This window comes from Dipodomys spectabilis, unplaced genomic scaffold (genome assembly GCF_019054845.1).
Source record: "Dipodomys spectabilis isolate Male_0828 unplaced genomic scaffold, ASM1905484v1 ptg000125l, whole genome shotgun sequence".
In the NCBI taxonomy this organism is placed as follows: Eukaryota; Metazoa; Chordata; class Mammalia; order Rodentia; family Heteromyidae; genus Dipodomys; species Dipodomys spectabilis.
The window spans coordinates 8,745,046-8,768,421 of record NW_024870802.1 but is presented as its reverse complement, the minus strand read 5'-3'; the positions used below and the strand labels follow the sequence as shown (position 1 = coordinate 8,768,421).

The window sequence follows — 23,376 nt, the reverse complement described above, 5'->3', positions numbered from 1 at the left end:
TACTGAGGGGAAAAAAAATCCAACAGAAGACTTAATTCATCGACTAAATTAGGTCATTTAGGAAAAACAAAAACATAGCCAGGTGCTGGTGGTTCACGCTTGTAATCCTAGCTACTAAGGAAGATGAGATCTGATGATCATGGTTCCAAGCCAGCCCAAGTAAGAAAGTCCATGAGACTCTGTGAGACTCTCATCTCCAATCAACCACCAGAAAACCAGAGGTGGCACTGTGGCACAAGTGGTAGAATGCTCACCTTGAGGTGAAGAGCTGAGGGACAGCACTCAGGCCCAGATTTCAAGCCCCATGACCACCACCACTACCACACTACCACCACCAACAAAAAGTTTAAAAAAGAAAAAACAAGAACAACAAAATCATATTAGTTCCTTCCATGGAAGTTTTTCCTTTGCTTCCTCTAGTATTCAGCTAACCATGACCCATGGACAGATGAAAAGTGGGATTTTAAAACTTGATATATCTCAGTTTCATCCAACAAATAGGTGGGTCTGCCTATGGTTTATATGTGTTTAGATTTTCTGAATGGACTTTTGGCTTTAGTATATGCTGGAATGTCTTGTAAAGTTACAAGGAATCTTTGTTTGATATAGGACTTTATCATCCTAAATAATGTTCTTGTCCATTATGAAGAATAAAAGAAATAAAAGTGAGTCACATCTGTACTTAGCTTAGAAACATATTAGGTGATAGATCTTTAATCCTCCAGCTTACTCTAGTTGTGGTGATTCTCTGTTGCCTTCTAAATATCAAGGACATTCAGATCCCAATTCATTAGGAGCTCTGGCAAAGCTGCTCTGCATTATCTCATAGACCCTTTGCCAGCTAATGAAGGAAAAGAGGAAAACCCACCAATTTTAAGGTGACTGTGGGCTATGAGCCAATCACACAATGAGCCAGTAACATGGACAGAAATAGATGCCAGGTCATCTGCCCCCCAAAATCTACTAGGTTACTAATTGGGATTTCTGGTCTCCCACCATTAAGAATACGTGCAAGACTCTCTTAAATAAAGGTACATGTCTCTGGAAGGGCAGCATCTTCAGCTGGGGTCAGAGTGAATGTTAATAGTGAATTAAAGATAAAATCAAATGGCAAAAAGTACACTCAGGAAAAGTGGGGGAAAGAACATGAGGAAGATGGAGATGGGGTAGGTAGGGAGGTGGTAGATGCTCTGAAGATGAAACTAAACATCATTCAGAGGCTACAGGATATACAACATGATTCATCATGTTCCTCTTTCTAGCTCATATATTCCAAACAACCTGTGAAAGATGCTAGGAATTCTTTCAGGACTCCGTTAAGACTACAGGTATTTCGAGCCAATGTGGTTCTTCAACTTTCACCTTTTTTCCTAGGTAGCAGGTATCAAAGGTATATTCCTGGCAAACAAGAAGGTGGATGACCAGGTGAAGACATACATCACTTTCAACAAAGGCAGGGATTGGCGCCTACTGCAAGCTCCAGATGTGGACCTGAGAGGAAACCCAGTGCACTGCCTGCTGGTCAGTCACCAAGTCCCATGCAGACTCAGTTCACAGGGCAGGCTGCTCCCCCAAGCATGGTACCTCAAGGGTTTTCTCAGCACCAGCCCAAGACTCACAAGAGGTCTTGGGAGTTGGGCTGCTACTGCAAAGCAATTTTCTACAATTGCTAGAATACTGGTCTATGGGTTCAGATTGTCCCACACATATAACTCATTTGAACTGTACAGCATTTACATGTACTCAATAAATGCCTGTGCAATTCAACTAAGAATATCCAGTGAGCTCTAACTCATAGTAAGATATAGAAGAAATAAAAATCTCAGGCAAAATTTGGCCTGGTGGTGTGTACCTGTAATCTCAGCTGCTTTTCAGCTAGAGATGAGAAGATTAAAGTTCAAAGCCAGCCTAGGCAAAAATATTAGTGAGATACTATCAGCAAGACAAAAGTGATAGATGAGTGAATGGATAATACTTTAAGGATAGCCCTGCCTGGATAAAACCACAAGACCCAATCTGAAAAATAGACTAAAGGCAGGAAAGATTAGAGACTTCACTCTAGTGGTAGAACTCTTCAGTATCAAAGGTAAGGATACAGACTGGGACAGATGGAGCCTTACCATTTTGCATATTAAACTAACTCCAATATTTTGTTTTGTTAATTTTTCTTCTTTAAAACATCCTTTGGGTATTAGGAAGATCAGAGACAAAGGGGAGCCTAATGCTAGGAACAGCTTGTAGTATCAAGATTATAGCATGAAGAGTTGGTTTTTCCTCCCTTAAACCTTACCCATGACTTTATCTTATTTTCTTAACTTAGTCTCCTATTTTCTCATTTCTATCATTATTTTTATTAATTGCATAGAATATGTATTAATAAATCCCCAAGCTATTTTAATTGTGTGTGTGTGTGTGTGTGTGTGTGTGTGTGTGTGTGTGTGTGTGTGTGAAATCTGGGCCTGGGTGCTGTCCCTCAGCTCTTCAGCTCAAGGTTAGTGCTCAACCATTTGAGCCACAGCACCACTTCCTGCTTTTTTTCTGCTTATGTGGTCCTGAGGAATGCAACCCAAGGTCTCATGCATACAAGGCAACCACTCTACCACTGAGCCAACTTCCCAGCCCCCCTCCAAGCTCTTTTTAAAATGCACAATCAGGATACATAAGTCCTTACATAAAGATCATAGACTGAGGAATTTCAGTAATATCTTAAAATATTTCAGGTGAGATTCAAGCAAAACTATAAACAGGAACAAAATACATATATATATGTATTCTGTGTATGTGTATATATATATACATATATATATACAGAAATAAAACTCTGTGTGTGTGTGTGTGTGTGTGTGTGTGTGTGTGTGTGTGTGTGTACACACAGAGAGACAAATCAGTTGAAGAAGCAAGTGGGGAGTAGAGGGCCTAGGTTATTTCACTGTGCTTTCCTTCTTCACTTCTTTCAGTGCCCTCTTAGAATTCAAAGAATTAAAAATTTGATGGTCAAGGGCTGACGTGGTGGTGGTAGAGTGTTCTTATTCTGTTGGGGAAAAAAAAGGCCTGGGCAGCTTCTTAAATCCATCCATGAGGACAAGGAATATGACTACAGATGATATTAGGAAGGAAAGGACCATGGACTGATGTTCAGGACAACTCAGAATGTGTAATACTAGCTATGTCAAGTGGACATGACCTATGCCTCAAAACTGAGTCTAAAGCTCATCGTCCCAAATCTTACTGTTTCTGTAAGCTGAGCATCGTGAAGTTCTATTTCTAGTAGGGCAAGAGGATGGGAGATTCAGGAGTTCCCTTGAGTGAAACAATTTTCTTCTTTATCATTATAGCCTTTCTGTTCCTTACACCTGCACTTGCAGCTCTCTGAAAATCCATATTCCTCAGGACGAATCTCCAGCAAGGAGACAGCCCCAGGACTTGTGGTGGCCACAGGTAAGGAAAATATCTCCTGGGCTTCCCGCTCACAGAGCACCTCTAGAATAAGTTTGCCACTTATTTTTGGAACATGCACTAGTTTGGGTTTCACATGGAAACTATGGGAATTCTCTCCAGAAAAACATGCTAGAATCTAGAATGCAAACAGTTGTGGATAACTAAGGTTAACAACCTCTTCCCCAGTCACAGAACAGATCCTTAGGTTTGTTCTGCAAGAGGCCAGAGATTTCTGTCAGTGAACTTACTGGTCAGAGAGATTTGAAAAAAAAAAAAAAAGAATTCTCACTTTAAGAAAACATGGTATATGAACTTCCCAGCTTCCAAATATCAGTTGGGGCAGTTTTCTCTTTACACAGAAGATACTTTACAAAGAGTTTCACCCTAGAGCTATTTTTAATCAGGAGGTCTCTGGTGCATGTAAAGGTTTGTTTACACATGATTAAGCACTTGGCTGAAAGCCTGGGGGAAAGGCCAGAAAAGCTTAAGGTTGCATTGTTGGAACCACTGTCCACTGAACATCAATCAGAAGTGAAGATAAAGCAACCCAGATGAAAATGAAAGTCTCAGGGGAATGTGGTTTCATTAGCATGCACTTGATTTGCATATACCTTTTCAGGAATACATTGACAGCATCAGGCTAAGCAGGCTTCTAATCTTAGAAGTTAGAGCTCTGGTGTTAGGCAGCTTTCTCTTGATGAAAGCAGATATATTCACAGTGGCTTTCTGAGGAGGTACATTCAGATTCTTTCATCAACTTTAAGCTCTGGGTCTTTCATACATGGCTTTCTTCTCTAAGTGTCTACTCCACCAGCAGTGACCAACTGTTTTATTCAGATGGTCAGTGAATAGAGCCTGCTGGTATTTTCTTTTTTTAACTCAAGGTTACCACTTTGAGCCACAGCACCATTTCTGGCTTTTTCTGTGATTAATTGGAGATGAGGGTCTTCTGCCCAGGCTGGTTTTGAATCATGATCCTCAGATCTCAGACTCCTGAGTAGCTAGGATTATAGGTGTGAGCCACCAGCACCCAGCTTCTTTTTTTTTTTATTAAAAAAATTACTCTCTTTAAGTAGTTGTACAAAGGAGTTGCAATCTAACAAAGCAATTTATGCATACAATATATCTTGATCAATGTCACTGCCTTTAACTTTCTTATCCATCCTTCCTCTCCTCATCCCTTCCTTTACTCTTCTTAGTTTTGTAGGATATATATTTGATTCTTGTTTGTATTTCCCCCCTCTGGGTGGTATCTTGATCAAGAAGAGTCAATCATGAATTGCATGACTGCTGTCAGGCACCAAGGACAGTGATAACTCAGGGCAGGATCTGTTGCTGTGCTCCTAGCTTGGGCGTGATCCTATTCTCCACCATCAGTGCCAGTTGGCTTCTCTAACTCAGGGGCTGTTGTTACCCTTGCCTTTAGTCTAGGCCTACAGGAAACCAGGGCTGGAGCAGAAACTCCGCTGCAAAACTTCTCAGGAGTACAATTTAACATGATTGGAATGCTTGAAAGGTAGCCAGATATTGTTCAATGTAGTCTAAGCACCTTGGACCTTAATATTTTCATTGGAAAGGTGGGAATAATAGAACTAACATAGTAGAATTGCAGGGCTAAATGAAGCAATGAATTTCAAATACTTAAAACCATACTCAGGATACACTAAATGTTCAGGACATGCTATCTGTCATCATCATTACTATCATAGACATTCAAGCTGCTCTTTTTATATCTGAAGACTATAATTTGTCCATCTCTTTCTATAGTACCATTAATCATACACATATATCATGGATGCAATGAAACTCAGAAACCCATGGTTCTTGTTTTCTAAGCTGAGCTCTAACACTTACAAGGCTTGTGAATTTGACTTAGTTTTACCTTCTTGGTTTCATTTTTCTCATCTGTAACAAAGAATGTTTTCTACCTTGCAAGAATGTTGCAACAACTTGAGGTCAAGTAATCTATCTAAAAGATTGGAGAGTTAGGCATGGATGGTGCACACCTGTAATCCCAGCACAAGGAAGGCAGAGGGAGGAGAACTGTAAATTCAAGGCTAGTCTGAGCTACATAGGGAGACCTTGCTTTAAAAAGCAAACCAACCAGTTAAACAAAACTAAATGTGAACAGAGTGCCGAGAGTTTAGTTATGTGGGAAGAGTGGTAGTTGCTATTACCTGTGAATAGTCTACTTTTAACTCTTCTTTGAGTAACTGGCATGGGATAATAGTGACTTATTTTTTCTTTGTTCTTGTTCATTAAATTTGACTAATTTCTTTTTTTCTCCCTTAAGTGACATCCAGGGCTTCTTGCTATCCTTGAGCATTTCTTTGGGAGCTGATGAGCTCCTTACGAAAAGCCAGAGCTAAATCATTGCTCAGGCTTCCTCATGCCCAGCTTTCCCTTCTCTGTCTGTGTAGTCTCCCTGGGAGATTATTTGCCTCCAGGAAAATAATTGGCACTGAGTGGCTTGTGTCTCCAGGAACCTTTCCACATTTATGTCCCCACCAGTTGCAGGAAGGCCCTAGGACCTTCACCTTTCCACTCTCCCTGCTTATACCCTCTTCCCATCTTGCATGGAGAAGTGGTGGCAGAAATGCCAGGCAGACGAATCAATGCCTTGATTCATTCCCACCTCTTGCTGGGGCTCTCTCAGATGCAGAAGGAATTCATATCTACAGAGTTTTGTATCTGCTATTAGCAAGTAAGAACACTAGGGCTCTCGGCATCCCAAACACTGGTCCCTAATTAGTACTGAAGACCTAACATGGTCACGAAGCCTGAAAGTATGAGTTCTTCTCCTTCCCCTGTTGGCACAGCAGCCCCGAGTTGCAGATACAACATGCAGCCACAGTCTCCTTCAGTTTATTGATGAAGGGATGCATGGGAAAGGATGGTGCTTATTCCTATAACCAGCCCTCCAGATCCATCTCCAGGACTTAAATGTGCTAGTTCCACAGCTAACCCATCCCCTGCTCTGCATGCTATACATGCTGAATATTTACACCTCACATGTTTCCTTTATTCGGCACATCTTCCATCTTAGCTGGCTGTGCACCAGAGGGCCTTCCGCCCCTTAGTCCTCAAAACGGGGTAGCCAAATGGGTAGCTTTTCTAGCTTTCTGGCATGCATGATGAGAGGCATCTCTAATCTACAGATTTCAAAATTCTTTCCATTCCCTCCCCTCTCATGCTTAAAGAGTGGAGATGGGAAGGTGGCATGGGGAGAAAACAGAGAATAGAACGGAATTGTGTAAATCTGCTCCAAAGCTCCCAGTATCTCCCTCATTTGCCTGTTAAGTTGTTGGCGAGAGAAACTCCCTATTCTACTGCCGTTCACTGCTCTTTTCTTCTGTCGTGCCACCATGGTAACCCCAGCTACACCTCCTTCTTTCAGCAAGTTCCGCAGCCACTCTCGCAGAGCCTCATCACTTCAGCTTTAACCATTGAGACTCTGTTCTCAAAGCTTCTTCTCTGCCATCATCACCCAGACTCTTCCTGTAAGAGTTTGCCCACAGAGCTGCTTAGGGACTGAACATGGCCAAAGTTCAAGTCCTGCTTTGTAGATCTGTTATTCCCCTGTCGAACAGCCAACATTCTGGTCCTTGTTACTAACAGTATGCCATGCAGGGAGCCCATCAATGGATGGGAGGTACTCTCAAAAGTTGACTTCATTATGAGCCTGGGAGTCTTTCTTCTCACCAGAAAGCCTCCAAAATCAGTGTGGTAAAAGAGAGGCTGAAAATGTTGTGAAAACCAACTTCTAAGAAGGATAAAATAATCTGGGCACTGGTAGCTCACACGTGTAATCGTAATTCCTCAGGAGGCTGAGATCTGAGGATCTAAATTTGAGGATCTAAATTTGAAGCCAGCCTGGGCAGAAAAGCTCTAGAGACTCTAATCTCCAATGAACCGGCAAAGATATGGTAGATGAAAGGGGGGACTGAAGTGATAGAGTACCAGCCTTGAGGGAAAAAGCCAAGTGAGAGTTCCAGGTCCTGAGTTCAAGCCTTAGTACTGGCACCAAAGCAATAAGAAAGGAGAAAATAAAAACTAAAGAAGAAGAAAGGTAAAACATGTTGGAACAGAGCTATAAATCTGAAGAAACCATGCCAGGAATTGCAGCCTAAGGTAGTTGTAACTCTTGTTGCCCAAGATAGTAATGGCTCATCATTCTGTATTCTGTGGAAAGCACAGATGGCTTCCAGATCCTTCTTAGCACAGCGTTCCCAGCAGTTACCACACAACAGCTCTAGTTGAGATCTTCTGACCCATCCTTCTTTACTTCCTCTACTTGCCTTTGGAGAGCTGCATTCCACATTCCAGAGATATCCAAAGAGAGGGTCACCAAGCCTCTCTGTGCTTCAATCATACCTACTTCCTGAGCCTTGAGCCCTGGGGTTATTTTTGGAAGCCTGGGTGTCAAAACAAGTTGGCTAGCTGTGTGCTCCCTGATGCTGACGGGAACCTGACAGGCTGTAGCCAGGCTTTAATTTCTCATTTTGAAGTATTAAATGTCAGAAGCTCAATTAACATTTTCATTATTGCATTTTTATTGTGCTCTTGTTTAGGCTACAGATGTGTGGGAGCTAACATTCCCTTCTTGCTGTTTCTAAAGAAGAAATATCAGTCAGTATGATAAATTCTTACATGTTTAGGGCATTTTCCTGGTTTGCAATATGTCCCCAGTTGCACATCAACATCAGAATATTATTCAACCCTTTATTTATTCAAACACTCTAGGCACAATAATTTATTGAGCTCTACTAATTTGGGGCCTTGTTCTAGGCTCTGAGGTGGCTACTGTCCATTGGTAAAGCTTGGACAATGTAGATGGATAAGGAGCTCTCTTCTTGGAATATAACTGTGATTATATGGAAGGGGATCATGAAGAAGAACAGAAAGAAGAATGGGGAGGAATGGGTGTGGATGTAAACCACAGTGAATGTTGTCATCTGTTATTGCAGTATGACTTCTTTTCCCATGCTGGTGGTCACTGCAGAGTGTGATTATCTTGTTCTGGGGAATCTGTAATTCAGGCTGTGTAGTCTGTACCACAGGTTCCCTTATCCAGCTGACATTCTAGAGATAGCCTAACAATGTCAGATGGAAACCTACATACTCACAAACATCAGTTTTTCTCAGACCAAAGCTGCACTTGAGGACTAAGGAGCCCTTCTGTCCTGCTTCAACACACATATTTATTCTTCATGGGACACAAATCCAAGGCCATTTACAACAGTACAGGCATAGGCATACAGAGTGAATAATTCAACAGACCCAAGCTAATTGATATTCACTTTCAAGTCTTGCCACTTAAAGGTGCATTTCTGTCATATCATTTACTCTTTCCCTATATTGGTTTTTACTCTGCCTGCAAGGCTTGTGATACAGCACCGAGAAAGAGAAGCACAAGTGGAAAAGAAGGGCTGGGCTGGGAGAGGTGAGGGAAAACCAGGAAAGGAGTGATACCAACCAAGACCCATTGTACTTATGAACAGACATGTTGAATGCTCACCTGTTTGTTCAACTACTTAAAGATAATAAAAAGTCAGGCCCCAGTGACTCACAGCTGTAATCCTAGCCACTCAGGAGGCTCAGATCTGAAGATCATGGTTCAAAGCCAGCCTGGGCAGGAAAGTCCATGAGACTCTTATCTCCAATTAACCACCAGAAAACTCAGAAGTGGAGCTCAAATGATAGAGCACTAGTCTTGAGCTGAAGAGCTGAGGGATGGCACCCAGGCCCAGAGTGCAAGGCCCACAACCTACAAAAATAGATAATAAAAAAGACAGCGATTGCTAGAGATAAACCAATGGAAAAAGAAAAGTGAAATAAAATAAGAAGAAAGAACTAGATGCAGTATATTAGCTGTCTTTGACTCTGGTACCCTGCGTTTTATATAGACATTATTCTGATTTGAGGAAGGAAGGCGAATAACAAAATACTGAAACAAAGACACAGGATAACCCATTGCCACAATATTCACAAGATACTATGTAGGAAATGAACTATACCACTTTGGGGGAGGGGTGGAATGGGAGAGGTAAGGGATAGTGGGAGAAAAACAAGGGAATGGGTAACAATGTTCAACAAGAAATGTACTCATTACCTTATTCATGTAACTATACCCACTCTGTAGAACATCTTTACAATAAAATGAAACCAAAAAGATAAAAAAAAGAGAAGCATAAATCAATGATCACTATTTCTTGGGAAACTTTTGCTCTCTACAGTCCCTCCACAAACCCCAAGGACATTTCATCTGACAGTATTTCATCTGCTTGTATTTCAGGCAACATTGGCCCGGAGCTCTCATACACTGATATTGGTGTGTTCATCTCCTCGGATGGAGGCAACACCTGGAGACAGGTAACTGGGGTGATTCAGGGAGAGGGAAGAGACATTTAGAGTTAAATTTAGCCAGCATCTCCCCTTCCAGTAGTTTCTCAGGCATTTTATGACTGTTTTTATTTTGTCAACCTTAGATGCCAGTTGAGAAAGGCAGTAAGGTTAGAGCACTGGGCAAGAAATAGAAAGAACTGGAATTTTCCCTTCTGGTTCCTTGTTTCTCTCAAGAGTAGGTTTGTAACAGCTACTGGATACTAAATACTGTTCCAGTTCCTAGGGATATGACTAAATATTTTTTTTTCTGGCATTAATATGCCAAGAGATTTTGGTCAGCCAGCCTCTTTACCCTTCTGAATCTGTTTCTACCAAGTGAAAGAATTAGAATGCTAAAATTGGCAAAGGCTTAGAAGTCAATGGTGGTTCAAGAATTATGTGGAATTAGCTCTGAGAAAGTAGTAGAGAGCTAATAGATACATGACTACGTGAAAAACGAATTCAGTGCTGCAAGCATTCAGTGCTCTCCAGCATAACTTTCAATAATGATGAAAGTTTTCTTTATCTATGTTCTCTCAGCTACTGGGCACTTGATATATGGCTAGTGTGACAGAGTCACTGAACTCTTTTATCTATTTTAATTAATTTAAAGGTAAGTAGCCTCGTGGAGCTACTATACGGCACAACATGAATTTTCTTAATGTCAGTGAGGTGTCAGGCACAAGCCTCAGGAGTTGGAGTTCTTTTCCTCAAGGAACTCAAAAGCAAACAGGGGAAGCGGGCACAAATAATGATCTATCTATTAGGGTGAATGTTACTTTGGTGGTATTATTATCATGGATAGAAAAGACAAGAGTTGATTCTCCAGGGGAAATTGAGAATGACTTCATAATAAGAAGTGATATTTTACAAAGCCTTAAAGGTGAAGTTTCCATCTGGGAAAGACAAGGGAAGGGAACTGAAGGTCTTGACGCTGTGGGTAAACCACCGTCTGCAATCTGGTTGGACAGGTTTCTCTGGGAATGTCTTTTAGTCGTCATCATGACCCAAGATCATGGGTATTGTCATTACAGTCACTCCAGTGTCAGTGCTCTCACCACTACTATGCTGAAAAAAATTACCAAGCACCTGATAGATGTGGTATTGTAAGGGCATACTGCGACAATACCTTGTTTCCTACCCTGAAGGCCATAATCAGGTGGAGGAGGAACACATGTAGATAAAATCATACCTTTGAAGTATAAAAAAAAGAAACAGTATATAACAAAAACAACAAGCAAAAAACAAAACAAAACCTTGCAAATACCAAAAGAGAGAGGAGACCAGAATGCAAATTAATCTAGGACAAAATTCCCATCAGACAGATCATTTCCCCTGTACTTAAAGCAACAGCTTACCTGGCCCATTGGCCACTGCAGCATTCCTTTCTCTGGGTTTTGACTGATTTTCTTAACCCCAGGCTTCGATCCTCTAGCCCCTTTATGTGGCTTGTTATCTAGGTATCCTTTAACCTTAGAGAGAAAACCAAGCATTCTACACTCACAGTCTCTGTTCAGGTCTGAAATGAAGTAAGTCATTCCCTTAGATCCTTTGTATGTTAGGCCTCACCATTAGCAGGGCATTTGCTTTTCCTTAAAAGATAAATGTAAAGAAGGAAAATAATGGAGAGTTTTAGGAGAGGAGTAAAGAATTTTAAGGGGAGGGGAAAGGTTTTTAGGATGGAGAAACTATTGTTTTCTCTGTAGCATTGATTGGAATATGAATATAGGTGGCTTCATTTCTACTGCTTATTCTGCTTTTAGATCTACCTGTCCCTCCTCACCTACTCATACCCCTGTTTACCTAAATCATTACCTCAACTTCTTCAACTAGTCTGTGAGGGCCATGGTTAATGTTAAGTACTGGAGGAATTCTTTAAGCCTGTGTGTCTCTAGACACTCTGAAGCTGAGGTTAGTTCTAGAGAAAATCTTTTTTTTTCCTCCTGATTCAAGCTGGAGACATATATGGTAGGAACACTGAGATATTCATGCTTAGCAAATGGCTGTGAAGAGAATGGATGATTGGACCACTAAATGAGTGGGTGAGTGAGTGATCTAGTAGATAGATTGATAGCTTATAGACAAGTAGCTGAATCAAAGAATGAATAGCTAAAACCTTAGAAGTATAATGGACATTTATAATAAGAGCTCACAGGTACCAAAGCTAGGCCTCCATCCAATCTGTAAGGGAGCCAGGGAAAGAGTAACTAAGTCTAATAACTCAGTTATCTTAGGGTCTAGTGGAATTGTCTTTTTTAAGCTCCTTGGTAAATTATAAACACTGTGAGACATACCTCAGTTACAAACTAGCAAGTCTATGCATAGCTGAGGAAGAAGAGAGGACTTAGCTGTAATTTATGAACATGAGAAGATTGGGGTGTATTCATTTTGTCATAATTTCCTTTGGGTTACATAGTTGAGAAATCCCATATTCCTTCATCCTTGTGTAGTGCACTGGTTCACGGGACTAGCAGAGAAAATGCCAGAAATTCCATTTGGCTGACCCATGGAAATTTATTTCTTCTCTGTAAAGTCAGATTTTTTTCACCTATAACTGGGGATAATGTTCACCAAACAATCTGATAGACTTCTAGGAAGACCTAGACCCTAGATGCAATGATGTATGTGAAAGATTGTCAACTGTTAAGCTCAGTGCAAATGGACGGTGTCACTATGATTGCTATTGTTGTTGTTATTCCAGATCTTTGATGAAGAGTACAATGTCTGGTTCCTGGACTGGGGTGGCACCCTTGTGGCCATGAAACACACACCTCTGCCAGTCAGGCATTTGTGGTAAGGACAATTTCCTACCCTACTAATGAGCAGTTTGGGATCTTTGTTTGTTTTGCTTTTTTGTTGTTGTTGTTGTTTAGAGGAAAAATTGAGGGTCAGTTATTTTTCATGGTTTTGTTCCTTTTTCTCTGTGTCCTTATCCATTATCCATTAGCCCATCTGTTGAATGTACCTTACGTTATCTAGTGCATCTGTGGCAATAGTAGGACAGATAATTGAGATGGAGGAGTGTGATGAATGGCATGAGATGTTGGGAATTGGTGGAGAACAGGGCACCCATGAGTTCAAGCAGCTAAGTTTAGGAATCCAGAATAGAAGAGATGGAAATGGCTACAACGGGATGATTGGGTTCATGGAACAGAGCTAGACATTACCTCTAGATCAGTTCAGCGTGTGCAAAATAGTCCACCAAAGACAACTATTCCATTAGATACAGTCAACTGAGGACCTGCAGGGATGTCTGGTCTGACACATTAGGTTGGTATTGCAGGCATGGTGGTTTTAGTGCTTCAAGACAGTGAGTACAAGGAGGGAAAAACAGACTTCCACTCCTGTGGTACCCTGGTAAAATCCTTATTCATGGTGAAAGAATGTGCAGACCAAAGAGAAAAACCAAAGAGAGAAAAGCTTAGGTGACAATGGTTTCACAGTTCCTGAGGGAAGGGGCGCTCCATGGCATTATCTTCTATAATCAGTTTGAGTCACTAATGGAGTAAGGACTCAGCAGAATAAAAACATCATGAAGTGGTTTGGGACAGAGTAGGTTTAAAATAAGAGGTGGGGTTGAAAGTGAGATTGCCATCAATTTATAAGTGAATGAATTACTGAATGAATGATAAGCAATGCAATGGAAACAGGATAGATGATTGCTCTCAAAAAAAGGGTAAATGTTTGACTGTAACTGGAGTATACACACAGGACCTTTAATGAGATAAAGAGCAGAGTGAGAATATAACTCACTTGTGCTTGTGATGATGGTTGGTGTCTTGTGTTTTACGTTTTGGGCAGGTGGTAGAGGATTCATATATATTTATATCCTGAGGGGAAATAATTTTAGACTTCAGACTCAACAAAGTGAATATTTGGAAGTAGAGAAATACAGTAACTAAAGTACAGTTGATGGGATTCTCCATGAGCAGAATGTTGGATCTTGGCTGCTGACTGACCTTTAGTTTGGAGATGTCAATGCATTTAGATTCTTAAGGGAGCATTAGACCATCATCAAGAACAAGCTTAGGATTCTCTACTACCTAATCCAAACTTTATCCCCTTGCCAAAGACTTAAGTTTGACTGTTTTTGTTTAAATCAGAGAAAATTGTTATTTTTATATTTTAAAACACTCAAATATTGGCGGTTCCTTAAAGCTCAGCCTGACATAAAGTGAAAACTAATACTGTCTATCATTTTACAGAAGGATTATAAAAATAAATTTTAAAATAATACATGGAGTCTCTCATCCTATGTGCCAAGGGGTGAGTTTATGGAGATTCCTTCCCTTCCATTATTTATTATCCATTTAGCACTAATTATTTACATTTTCAGGCAGTATCTAAAGAAAAATTGATTGATACATGAAGTTAGCATTTATCAAATTCCAGGGACTGTTCTAAACTGCTTACATGAATTATTTCATTTCATTTAATTCTGTATAGATGGGTCCTTTATTTGAATTGCTCATCTATAATGGCATTGAAATATAACCACATTAAATACCTTGCTCAAAGCTGCACAGCTTGAGCCTTTGGCGCCAGGTTGAGTGCTCCTCTGTTTTAACTACTAATATCCTAAATTCTGAAAGGATATGGATCTTGCCTTTTAGAATATAACAGTCAAAATAAGCTTAGATGGCCCATTTATCACCAGAAAGTGAAAACGATGTCTGCCGCAGTATGCTGGCTTGTGTATAGTAACATATACAATAAGAAGGCGGCACATGGACTGATTTTTAAAGGTAGGAGGCCATGAGCTTGAGGCAGGAGTGGTGGGAGCAAGCTAGAGAAAGCAAAAATCCTAACCCAAACCCAGGAAATACAGGCCATATTCAGCAGACCATAGGGCTGAGAACTGAAATGGTAGTTTAAGAGATGCAAGTTGCTCTGTTAGATATTTTCTTCCATTATCAAGATCCATTTTTCTGTGGAGTGAAGACCTACAGCTGAGGACTCATACTGCTGGAGAAAAAGGGAGTTGAGTCTTGAGATGATTTTGATTTTTGACAAGAAGGACAATGTTTCTTAGTCTCGTTTATATTTGTTTTTGGAATCTCCACCTTGTTCTCATTTAGAGAATTGATATACAGAGTGTACTCAAATGTAGCTGGACAAGTTTCTTTCCCTTAAGTTCTAAGAGAAGACCGAAATAACACTACCTTCTATTTGACCACCACCCAGCAGCTATTTTTTCTTGATTGTGCTAGGAGCCTTATACCAACTTTAATTATTGACTTTTTTAGAGCTTTCTACAGAAATGTTTCCTTGTGTTAAGGAAAGCAAGTCTTTGTTGCTTCCTTTTGGTGGCAAAAGGAGAGCATTCTGGTTGTTAAAGAGGCATATGGAACTAAGGTACCAGAGAAAACTGGGGTTCTAGCAATTCTTCACTAGCTTTTTTACATCTGACCCCTCAGCCTGATCTGTAGTGTCTCTCTTTCCAGAGACTTGCTTGCTTTCAATAAGAGTACCTGCCTGGAAAATCATGGGAGGTAAACTTATCCGGTGGTGAACTTGTTTATGATTTACCAAGTGATAGTCAAGGACTAAACCATGCCTTCGCAAAGCCATTGATAAACAATATGAATTTTCTTTTGTTCCACGTAATACCTTTTTCCATAAATGACGAACAATAATACATTATATAAACCAACAATTTGGGAATTTGAATGTAATCTCTATAAAATGATTAAAATGTAAGGTGATAGATAAGCTTCTAATTATTTATTAATCACTACCCAATGTATACACAAATCAGACATCACATTATACTTCTCATATTGTACAAACATTGTCAGTCAAAAATAATTTTAAATTTGTTAACTATTATTTTAGAGCTCAGAATACCTGCATCCTCATTGAATTTCCTCCATTTATTTGTCTACACTAAATCACAAAAGCATTACAGTAGTAAAGATTACATAGTAAAGATGATTTAAACTAAGCTTTTGAGATAGCATTATCTCCATTTCAGGGAAATTGACACTGCCACCTGTCACCAATGCTACAAATGTTTTTCTGAACTCAGTTACATGGTTTTTCTTTACTTGCCTATCCATCTCTGCCATTCTTCCAAACAATTCCTGTAAATGGTTAAATGCCAGCTATTGAGGATGCATATTAGAAACCAATTCATTCAAGACTGTCCTTTGTGTTTCTCTTTTAGAAGCTAAGTGAGTGTTTTGTAAGGGCTTGACCACGCCATTATCATCAACGTTTTCTTATGAAATGGTTGACTGATTTTGTCTTCTGCTTATGAAATGCAAGCTTCTAAAACTCAGAGTGTTTTCATCACTGGTGGCTTCTAATTAAGTCACAAACTTCAAGGCAAACAAATAGCTGATCTCTAAAGAAAGAAAGGTTAAATAATCTGTTCACTGTTACTTTGTGCTATAGATCTCAGACTGACTTTATTTTATTTACACACACATCTTAATGCATGGGAAAAGGACACTAGCTTACTTAGTCTCTCACCAAGGGTATAATGGATCTCAGACTTAAATAACAGATACATTGCTTTTCAGAGAAAATAGGAGTCATAATTGAAAAGCTAGGGAAACTTTAGCTAGTCTAACAAGGCATGCTGTTTGCTACAAATTGAAATAATAGGTAGCTAGATAGGCATGAAAACAAAACAGCATACAAATGAACCTATCCATTTGTGACCAGGTACATTTAGATACATAAAGATTAGAACCTAAGTGCTATTGCAGGTAAGCTCTTTCATCCAGGGTTACTTTTGTACCTTTGAAGCATTAGAGGGACCTGGACAGTAGAGCCCCACCAAATACAGTGCTTTAATGAAAAATCACAACAGACAGGGTAGCTAATGGGGGGGGGGGGGAGAGGGAGGGGTCATCGGGTACTGGGATGTGACTGTGCACATAGCCCTGACAAGCTGTTCTTATCTCCCTTTCAATGGGGTATTCTTGGAAACAGAAAGAAAAATATCACCTGGCCTTTTGTGTTCCTGTGATCATCTATAAATGGCTGTGGGCACTAGCATTTTGTTTTGTTCAGGAAGGAAAATATCCCCATGAAAACAAATCTGACCAATGTTTATCTCTGAGAAGGGAAAAGAGCATGTGGTACGCTGAAGAATTTCCAAGAGATAATATGCCACCATCTCATGCATGTGGATTAAAATAAAAGGGGATAGAAGAAGACACATTGGTCTAAAAGACCATTATAACTACTTTTGTGCTTTTATACTGTGAGGAGGACTTCAGTGGTTCTTCCAGTATTCTGTTCATTTTAGTTTCTCTCATGTGAATCTTAGGAATTTACAAACTCTTGGAACACAAGAGTCCTACAGTTCATGAAATCTGCTATAATAAATAATTTTGTCACGTCTCAAAAGGTCACAAACAAAGCATCACCTGGCAAATACTCAAGACAGTGATTTCTGCTCATGTATGAGGGCTTAATCATCATTGTTGGTACACAGTGATCATCCATGTATAGTTTATGCCTATTGACTTTTATTCTACCAACAGATCTAACACAGAGTAATCTGCTCTAGAATTACATAGGATTTTAGGCTGGTGTAGATGGAAAGGTCCTCAAAACATTTCTTTGTCTATCTTTTCTACATTCTGGAGAATGATTAAACATGCAACGTAAGCAGATTCTATTCATTTGTTCTTTTATGTTGTATGTCTGTTAAATACGTGCTATTTATCAGGTGCTAGTATAGGGGCTTGTTCTCTTCTACTGAACAGAAGATAATCCTTGGCAGTACATCCTTGTGTGGAAAGATTTGACTATTCTCTTTAGAAGAGTCACAAAAAATAGAAAGCATTATTCCTTTATCTGTATATTTTAAAATTGATATTTTCATATGTATGTATATAATTGTAACTACCTCTAATTTCATTTGTTTACATCTTTTCAGTAGTAAACAAATAGTGTGACTTTTTTATTATGCAGAAACAACTTTATTTAGAAAAACAGTTACAAGATAATGTGATTCAGCTCTTCATCTTCTTTTTTCAAAAAAGCTGTCTATAATTCATATAACCCATTTCTAGAACAATTGTTGTTTTACCTTAAATCACACTGATTATCAGTGTAATATTTTTTCAAATGATTGAAACAGAACATAGCATTTAGGCTCTGGTGGAATGGTAATTTCCTTTCTTATGCATGTAATCTATGAGTACGTACTAGATTTGTAATGGCTTGATTAGTTGTCACGACCATACCATCTTAGAAAACAATAATTGACAGCTTCCAGTTCTTTCTCAGTGGGATTTATCATTTCATTAGTCTTCTCTTTTCATCAAGTATACAGCTTATTTTTTCATTTCTTTTCAACTAAGATTTATGTTTAAGATGGTCCTACTTTATAAGAAACTTAAATCCATATCCTCAATTGTGATCAGAAATCTTCATCCATCAATCCCAAATTCTTCTTGACAACATCAAAATGGACAGTGCAGAAATCCTGCCATGAACCCAGGCAGAAACAGATAGAGCAAAACCTGCTTTTCTTGCAGTTTTCCATTTCCCTCTCAGCTGCTTAACTGCTCTCCCATATATTTTCCTTACTTTTTCTTTTGCCAGTGCACACTATATGCATTTCATCGCTAAAGCTTATTCATTTCTCTTTTGAAAGTATATATACATTACTTCATTTCTTTCTTACTCCACTACTATAACCTTTATCCAAGTATGATCTCTTACTTGGTCTTTCATAATTAATTACCATGTTTGTGTCTGCCTTCCCAACTCATCTCCTTGTATCCACTTTAAATCCTGACCATCATTCACCACAGGGAAGTAAAAGTTGTTTCAAGAAATCACATTTACTTTATTTCAACAGGAGAAAAAAATCCTTTATGATCTGGCTTCGGCTTTATTTTCTGTTTGGCTTGTTTTGTTTTGTTTCCTTTTCCCCTGAGACAGAGTCATGGCCTCCTCTCTCTTCTTCCCATAGAGCAGATTCATTTCACAGTGCTCTTTCCCTCTGTGGTAGTTTTCCCTCAGATCTCTGCATTGCTAGGTCCTTACTATCATTCCTACCTCAGTTAAATGCCACCTCTTTTGAGAGAACTTGCTTAAATTATTACTATAGCTTTTTGGTCACTAGCAAATCACTTTGTCATTACGATTCTTATTTCTAACTTATTTTTGTAGCAGTTTCTTGGTATATTCTCTACTCTCATCAGATTATAAGTTCCATTGTAGCCTTACTACCTTTTTTTTTGCTCTCTGGTATCCTACAACTTTGGTGTGTGTGTGGGAGGATTGGGTGGGGGGGCAGGGGGAGGATGGGAAGGGATGGGAAGGGGAAACAATGCTTGATAAGAAACGTACTCATTATCTTGCCCATGTAATTGTACCCCCTCTGTACAGTATTTTCACAATTAAAAAAATACAAAAAAAAAAAGAAGTGAAACTACAACCCTATCAGCTACAGACGCATATTAATTATTGGGAAAAGCGGTGGGGGGAGAGTTAGTTTGTTTTAACTCTGAGGTCTTAGGATACCACTGTTTTGAGGTTAACCAGATTTTTACTACTCTTTCATTGAATACTGGCGATCCTAGTGATTTCAATTTTACAATAGCCCTAGTAAGGAATCTCACTTCCTTTGCCTTGGATATTAATTGAGTATTGGCCCAGAAGAAGAATGTGTATCCCTTGGTGATATCAATATGTTTATCTCCAAAAAGTTTTAAGGTCTTAGTTATTATAAATGACAGGTCATCCAGACCCAAATTTCTAACAACAAGTTTCTATTGCATGTATAGGATTTCTTTGAGGGAATTTTGTTTAGTTTTGTTATTAACTGTCTCAACTTGGCATAATGAAGTACTAAAATTTCCTGATCTCAGAGCAACCCCTGTGACACAGTCCTGGTCTTCTGGTGACTCGTTGACCAAACTCATCGCTACTCATCTGGAGCCATGTCCATTTGCTTGTGCTTGTATATATCATCCTCAGATTTCAATTGTGTGAATTAATTAATTCTCTGTTCCAATTCCAGGTTTTGTTCTGGCTTGTGTGTCTGCTCCTTCCATAGGGTTTATTTCATACATCAGACCTTTAGTATTCTACATTGGGTTTAGCTTTGCCTTGGATCCTCTATCTTGATACAAGAAGGCTGATTACCTATGAGGAGGGAGTGGGGGGGGTAACACTGCTGGAAAAGAAATGGATTCATCACTTTACTTACATAACTGTAACCCCTATATATATCACCTTTACAAAAAAATTAAATAAAATTAGATTAAATTATAAAAATAGAAGGCTGTAGTGGACCCTGATGGTCTGCTCCAGGGTGTCTTCTCCTCCTTATATGAACTAAAGGTGGCTGTCTTCTAATAACCACCATGGGATGAAGCTCCTCTTCTGGTGGGATGTAGCTAACACTCACTGAGGTTTGCTCTGTTAATGATAACAATGAACCTTTATCAGGAAGGAAATTCTGAATGAGACAAAGAAAGAGGCTTTGAATTCAATCTTGACTTCTGTCTATAAACACAATAACCAGTCTGTCCAAAGTCACCCTAAAATAAAGCAGAACCCATACACAAACCCTAAACAAATACTTCCTTATGCCTTGGACTTACAAGACAGAAGAACTGGCTAGTAGTCCTGATGTACTCTGAAAGAACTATGAGTATTTTAGGCATCAGTGAGGTTTAGGACAAGAGAAATAAAGTCCTTGCCTGACAATCTGACAATGGTCTTTCTTTCCTTTCCTTTCCTTTCCTTTCCTTTCCTTTCCTTTCCTTTCCTTTCCTTTCTTCCTTCCTTCCTTCCTTCCTTCCTTCCTTCCTTCCTTCCTTCCTTCATTCCTTCCTTCCTCCCTCCCTCTTTCCCTCCCTCTCTTTCTTCTTTCTTTCTTTCTTTCTTTCTTTCTTTCTTTCTTCCTTCCTTCCTTCCTTCCTTCCTTCCTTCCTTCCTTCCTTCCTCCCTCCCTTCCTTCATTCCTTCCTTCATTCCTTCCTCCCTCCCTCCTTCCCTCCCTCTCTTTCTTCTTTCTTTCTTTCTTTTTTTCTTTCTTTCTTTCTTTCTTCCTTCCTTCCTTCCTTCCTTCCTTCCTTCATTCCTTCCTTCCTTCCTTCATTCCTTCCTCCCTCCCTCCTTCCCTCCCTCTCTTTCTTCTTTCTTTCTTTCTTTTTTTCTTTCTTTCTTTCTTTCTTCCTTCCTTCCTTGCTTCCTTGCTTCCTTCCTTCCTTCCTTCCTTCCTTCCTTCCCTCCTCGTCCTCCATCTCCTCCTCTTCCTCTACTTCCTCCTCCTCCTCCTCCTCCTTCTTTTCCTCTTCCTCCTCCTCTTCCTACTTCTTATTCTTAACTATGTTTTGTACCTTAGGTCTTTAAAGGATGAAATGACCATGCCTTTAAAATTGAAGATAGATGCTGATCATTTAGGCTTTTTTTGTGTGTCTTAGTCTTGAACTCTGAGCCTGGGCGCTGTCCCTGAGTCCTTCAGCTCAAGCCTAGTGCTCTACCATTTGAGGCACAGTGCCACATCTGGTTTTCTGGTGGTTAATTGGGGAACTAGTCCCAGAGACTTTCCTGCCCAGGCTGGCTTTAAACTGTGATCCTCATATCTCAGCCTTCTGAGTAGCTAGGATTACAGGCATTAACCATTGGTGTCCAGCCATGTAGCTTAACCCTCAGAAATCAATGTCTTTCCTGTTTGCCAATAATGAGAAGAGCACAGCTGAAATTAGGAAAGAAACCCCTTTTGTAATAGCCCACAAAAAATAAAATACTTAGGATTTAACTTAACAAAAGAAGTAAAGGACCTCTATGATGAAAACTTTAAAAACCTGAAAAAGGAAATTAAAGGAGAACTAAGCAAGTGGAAAAACCTCCCATGCTCCTGGATTGGGAAGATTAACACTGTGAAAATGGCAATACTGCTAAAGGCGATCTACAAATTCAGTGGGATACCTATCAACATTCCAACTCATTCTTCAATGAAACACTCTTAAAATCTTTTATGACTGCTTTTCATTTCTGGACCTTGGTCTAGGTCTATTATTAAAACTAGTTTTCTGACAGACTGGTTAATTTTGCTTGGTCAAGGCTTTGATTTTTGTATTGCTTTTAATCTATATATTGGAAAACAGAATAAGACAGAGACAACCCAAGAAATCAAGAGTCAAAGAAGTGAGTAATGGAACATGAAGGTTAGCTATTAAGGGAAAATTAGATCCCACATGCCATGTATAGAGGGCAGTATAAATTATACTTGGAGAAATGATTGGATGGATTAAAAAAGTTATTCGTTTCTTGTTTCATTCACTTACTGATTTACCATTTGTTTGTTATCAAGTGTATTCTCAGTGTTCTGTTGAACATTAAGAATATAAAAATGAGTGGTATGGCCTTGATCTCAGAAAGCTCACAGTTTCAGTGAGGGACCAGGGGCTCACTCCTTTAATCCTAGCTGCTCAGGAGGCTAATATCTGAGGATTGAGGTTTGAAGTCAGCGCTGGTAGGAAAGCCTATGAGACTCTGATCTCCAATAATTACTACTCGAAGCAGAACTGAGACTCAAGTGGAACAGCATTAGCCTTGAGCAAAAGAGTTCAGGGATACCACCTAAGCCCTGAGTTTAAGTCTCAGCACCAATACACATGTGCGCATGCTCACACAGACAGACACAGACACACAGACACACACACACACAGACACACACACACACACACACACATACACAAAGTAGCTTAGACAAATTTTTCTGTTAATAGAAAGGAAGAAACAGTGTAGCAAGATTCATATATCATATTGGGGGTTATTCAAAGAATAAGACATACTTGCTCCCTGATCTTCAAGAGCTTATACTACTGAGTCAAGAGATTCAAGTGAGTTTGAGAGATCACACAGTAAATCACAGCTATATGGAAAAATACTATATGTTGTAGGAAGATCTAAGAAAGATTTCACACCTTACATTATGGATCTAGAGAAGAACTAATAGTGAGACAAGATTTGGGGTTTTTGTTTTCTTTTTTTAAAATAAGTTTTTATTATTAGAGTACTGTATAGAGGAGGTGTTACAGTTACATGAGCAAGGTAATGAGTACATTTCTTATCAAGCATTGTTGTCTTCTCCTTTGTTTTTCCCCTACCATTCCTTCCCTCCCACTTCCTCAACTATACTCCCCTTTCCCCCGCTCCCTGCCTAAATTGTAAAGTTAGTTTTTTGACATAGTGTCTTGTACATCTCATTGTTGCAATGGGTCAACCTGTATCCCTGTTTAAAACATGTGTTTTATCCCTTCCCCTCCCCAAATTATACCAACATCAAATACAGTGAAAACGGGGGTTATAGCCTGGGGGAGGGACATACAAAGCAACAAAAAAAATCATCTTATAAATACGTTAGAAACAATAGCAAGAAAGAAAAACCATATGAGTCCTTATCTTGGGGTTCATTTCTCCTAACATCAACTTATTTGACCATTTCTGCTTGTCTCAGACATATACTAGTTATTGCAAATAAGGGAAACCATGGGAAGGGTCTAGTTTTATCTATGATCCTCATATCTCAACTTCCTGTGTACCTAGCATTATAGCCACTTGAGCCTG

At 39.5% G+C, this 23,376-nt stretch overlaps 1 protein-coding gene across 1 annotated transcript in view; it reads left to right on the top strand.

Annotated features, from left to right (window-relative positions):
* Sorcs3 (sortilin related VPS10 domain containing receptor 3) overlaps positions 1-23,376 on the top strand; it is a 581,112-nt gene that overhangs the window by 482,260 nt on the left and 75,476 nt on the right. The window contains exons 10-13 of the mRNA XM_042689442.1: positions 1,375-1,521; positions 3,336-3,438; positions 9,734-9,810; positions 12,524-12,615. Coding sequence (XP_042545376.1) covers positions 1,375-1,521; positions 3,336-3,438; positions 9,734-9,810; positions 12,524-12,615 — 419 coding nt within the window. The remainder of the gene's footprint in view (positions 1-1,374; positions 1,522-3,335; positions 3,439-9,733; positions 9,811-12,523; positions 12,616-23,376) is intronic.